Raw genomic sequence first — 4,973 nt, 5'->3', positions numbered from 1 at the left:
CTATATTGTAGAATAGGCTACTAAGCTGCTACCGCCGCTATGCAAGATCTGGTAAATTTTGACAAATCGCTCGTGAGCAGGCAAAGCGGACTAAATTGAGTCGAAAAGTGCTGTATTATTTTACAATTTTCGCAGGCATGCGAACAATATGATACTCGTATAACTCGTACGCATTACGTCGCATGCATGCGAGCAATATAAGATTCATATACAACGTTACCTGTGCGGATCATGTGAATCTCATACTGCTCGCACGCGTGTGACATCACATATGCGGATCATATGAGTCTTATATGAAATCAAAGAGATCCTCATATTGATCGCATGTGTACGACCTTATGCAATATGAGTCTCATATGAGGATCACATATGTGTGATGATATGCGCGCGCCATGATCATTATACGGGCATTTGGTATCTGGGTAGGCAATAATACATGTAGGCAAATGTGATTTTGTCTCTAAAATTTTTATTTGTGCGCAAAAATGCTTATAAACAATCGAGTTGTTGGCAATAATACATGTAAGCAAATATGATTTTGTTTCTGAAATTTTTATTTGTACGCAAAAGTGCATGTAGGCAATTGATTTGTAGTCAAACGGAATTCTCTCAACAAAATCTTCGCTACGATTCTGTCTATATAATACATTCTTTATATTTTCTAAGAATATCTTTTTTGCATATTTGTGTAATATTACAATATAAATAATTTCCTCTATATAATTTATTTTTGTATATATAACTTACAAAAAAATTGTCGTCATCCTCGTCGTCGTCATCGTTATCCTCATCGTCGTCTTCCTTGTCTTTCATATGGTGATCGAGTTTGTTGTTGTTGTTATCATTTTCTTCTATATTATTTTGTAAGTTATTTTTAGGATCTCTGCCAGACTAATTAAAGAGAAGACTAAATTAATAAAACGTTATTAACTGCTAATTTAGCTAATAATGTTTAGCTAATAATACTTTATATACAAAATTAGTAAGGTATATTGAGTTAGTATATAAATATAATAAATTTTAATATGTCCGTTGGACGTTTATTTGTCACAACTTCGGACTACATTGAATACGGGCTATATTATATTCATCCTATGGACGTATATAAATATTCAAATGATCGATTCAAAATCGAATCTACGACAATGTTAATTTCAGGTCTATGAAACGTGCGGATGTTAAATGGATACAATGTTTTAAAATGGATTGATCAATGTCTTGTGCTAATTGAGTAATAGTATAATAAAATGTTTTTGATAATACGCTAGTTAAAAGAGGGGGAGGGGAGAATTTCTGGTACATTTCTCGTTACATAATAGTGGATTCATAATTTTATAATTGCTAATTGTTTACTGCTCCTATGGCTGAGCGGAGCATCTTTGGTGTTTTTGTTTCTTGGTCATTGCCACTTGACTATATATATATATATATATATATTAAATGAGCGAGAGGTAGTCTACCGTTTAGGCCATAAGTTGTTTAAATTTGTACACTGAGGATGGCCCGAAGCGGTGCCGAAATGTATATGAATAGACTTGGCATTGTTTTAAGAAAAAACAATTATCATTACGCACTGATTATCATCACCACGATATAACTTTTATTAGCACTTATTATATTACATATTATTGTTGTAAATTAGTAAATTTAATATGTGTGACTTAGTGAGTTATTTGGTTAGTAATTAATTAAAAATAATATAAAATAAAACAAATTTAAAAGTACCATTTGATTAATTTCCCCTTCCCCGCGGGTTCAAAAGTTTCAAATCTTTTCAGTCGTTTTAGTTAAAATCCTAGTTAAACTCATGTCTATAAAATATATTTTCTGAATTCTTATTTCCATACATATAAGTTATTGCGAAAAATATTACTAAGGCGATAGTTTAAAGGTTTAAGGCACATGCACGAAATGCAAGAGACCTAGCTTTGATCCCCGGTCGAGATTATATTTTCCGCAATAAAATTTTTTACAGATTTTAGAGTACTTATCGGCATCAGAATATAAAGATTAATTTAACAAGGAGAGGACCAGACGTTCGGAATTCAGAAAAATTTTAAACTTACGATACATGAAGTGTACCACTCAGACATATTATTTTGGCCAAGCAGTAGAATGAGCTTCTCAGGCATTATCGAGAAAATCGATTTTGAAAAATTCTGAACCGTATATACGCTGACGATTGACCAGTTTTTAAACAATCTCGTAGCGTAACAGGTAGCGCTATTGCTTAGTAACCACAAGATTGTTGGTCCGATTGTTCTCTCATTGTCGGCTTTCTTTTTTTTTTATTTTAATATTTATATTCTTTCTATGTAAAATTAATCAAATTTGTAGGAATAAATGGATTTTTAATATAAATCTTCTGTGAAAAACGCATATTTCATTTACAACGTACCGAAAACCTGCGTTAAATAAAACCCAATGTAACAAGAGTTATTTTTGCGTTAAGGTTTCCTTTTTTGAGTTCTTTTTAATTTTATTTTTTGCGAATTTAACTTAAAATTTTTATATACAATATTTTTGAATGTAATTAGAAACATAAAATTCTCAAAAATATTAAATTTTCAAAATCACAAGGGAAATTTGGAACACTGACAAACTTCACAGGTATTTGATGCGGTTATTTGGATCTTCGGGTCGACCATTTTCTCAGGTAATAATATAGATCGAATAAATGAAACAACGAAACGTATACAAAAAATGTTGGATAGGCCTTGTGAAAAAATGGGGGAAGGTGTAGCTCGTATAACGTCGACTCGCATTCAACTTTTGATTTCCTGAGCAGTAACAAGTATATTTTTTTGGAGTATTTAGAAGCCATCCAATAATAAATATTATTATACATTATTTGTGTGTTCTATTTGTTCCTAATTCTCAAAACTGCAAAAATACTTCATTATATCGTTACATTGGTTTAATTTTTGGTTTGCTCTCGTTGTATTGCGTTGTATTCTCTAATTGTTCGTTGCATTGGGTTTTATTTATCGCAAGTCTGGCCCTCTCCTTGTAAGATGAATATGAGCATCAATATAATTAAATTGCTTGCTAATACTATTACTTTAGATATGTTAGAAACTTAAGATTAAACATAAATTCGACGCGCAGTTTGAGGGATCCGATGTAAGTATATAAACTTACATAGAATTATTTTAGACTAAAAATCTTATTTGATTGTTTAATAACTTTATTTATGATTTGTAGTCACATATGGTGTTATAAGATACTTCGTAATATTTTTTACATATTCTTAGAATATTTCTTATATATTATACATGATATATAATTTTATATAATTTATTTTTATATATTTAATTTAATTAAAAATCACGAATTCTGTTATTGCAGTGGTTGTTTTAGTTGTTGCCGTTGCCGCTGGCGTCGTCGTCATTGCCGTCGTCGTCGTCGTCATTGCCGTCGTCATCGTTGTCGTCGTCGTCGTCGTCGTCGTCGCCATCATCGTCGTCGCCATCGTCGTCGTCGCCATCATCGTCGTCGCCATCGTCGTCGTCGCCAACGTCATCGTCGTCGTCTTCGTTGTCGTCGTCGTCGTCATCATCCTCGTTGTAATCGTCGTCATTGTAGTTATGTTTGATATTGTAATTGTTTTCTTTTATATTATTCCGTAAGCTATTTTTAGGATTTCTGCCAGACTAATTAAAAAGAACATATCATAGAAAATTAAATTAATTAAAACTCATTAACTACTAATTTAGTTAATAATATTTAACTAATAAAACTTTATACACGAAATTATGGAGATTGATAAATAAATAATAAATTTTAATATGCTCGCCGGACGTCTGTTTGTCATAACTTCGGATATATTGAATGTATTCGAATGTACATCCTATTAACGTTCAAATAATTGATGTTAAAAATTAAACTTATGACCATAAGCACCAACTTGGAAAAAATATTGGAGCGGGAGAGGGGGGAAAGGGCACACTGAGAAATATTGAGTTAGGGACACACCAAGAAATATTGAGGGGGAGAGGACGATCGAGAAATATTGAGAGAGGAGACGAGGGCACAACAATATCCACTTTTTTGGGATATTCCTGAAATAAATCGCTGAAATAACAAATATCAAATTAAAGGAGATTTTAACGATTTCAGTGATTTATTTCCATGAAGAGTATCGCAAAAAATAGATAATGTTGTGTAGTTGACATCCATTTTTTCAGAGGACTGTAGTGCATAAGGTACTTTGCAGGTATTTCTTTACAGGGAAAAGATCCTCATATCCTTTTTCAGGTTTCTCTCTGGTACGTGTATGTGCAAGGACCGACACTAGGGATTCCAGGGACATGTTTGAATTCCCATCTGGGTACTTTCTAGGTACCATGTCATTCTTGTTATTTAACAAACGTTAAATAAGGATGACATGACATTTGACATTCGAGAAGCACTCTGATGAAATTAGAACACACCTCAACAAGAGACTAATTGTAAGTATAACATAATAATCATTTCATCCTTGTTTAACATTGGTGAACAACAAGAATGTAATACATTGTATCATACCGTGTCATCATACCGTTTCTTATTAAAAGGCATCCTAAGATAGCAGACGTGCCAGCGTCACCACTTTTAATTCGCCACGTCAACGTTATATATAATATAGGATAACTCCGGCAAATACGCCGCGCTGAGATTTATGCAAAAGTCAGAAAAAATAGAAGGAGTGGAGGTAATTTTCTCGCAACTACTCTGTTACATGTCTTTATGTTATGTTGTGTTACGATGTCAATTTCTTACTGTTAATAATAGTAAAATTATTTTGAGTTGAATCGATTTATCACTGTAATAAGTAGCGCCATCATAAATTATAATCTACATAAAATTATTACTGTAGGGCGTGTAAAAGACTTACAATTAGTGGTTATTTCGTGATACATACGTGTGGTAGAATAATAAAATATGTGGTATATCTATAAGCAAAATACAAGTGTTTTGCTTCCGTATTTTTG

The 4,973-nt window shown here is 32.4% G+C and overlaps 1 protein-coding gene across 1 annotated transcript in view; it reads right to left on the bottom strand.

Annotated features, from left to right (window-relative positions):
• Nucleotides 1-4,973, bottom strand: part of LOC108751794 (probable ATP-dependent helicase PF08_0048) — a 24,856-nt gene that overhangs the window by 4,269 nt on the left and 15,614 nt on the right. Inside the window, exon 4 of the mRNA XM_018492203.1 lies at nt 748-891. Coding sequence (XP_018347705.1) covers nt 748-891 — 144 coding nt within the window. The remainder of the gene's footprint in view (nt 1-747; nt 892-4,973) is intronic.

The sequence above is a fragment of the Trachymyrmex septentrionalis genome, unplaced genomic scaffold (genome assembly GCF_001594115.1).
Source record: "Trachymyrmex septentrionalis isolate Tsep2-gDNA-1 unplaced genomic scaffold, Tsep1.0 scaffold52, whole genome shotgun sequence".
Classification (NCBI taxonomy): domain Eukaryota; kingdom Metazoa; phylum Arthropoda; class Insecta; order Hymenoptera; family Formicidae; genus Trachymyrmex; species Trachymyrmex septentrionalis.
This window is presented reverse-complemented; position numbering and strand designations above follow the sequence as displayed.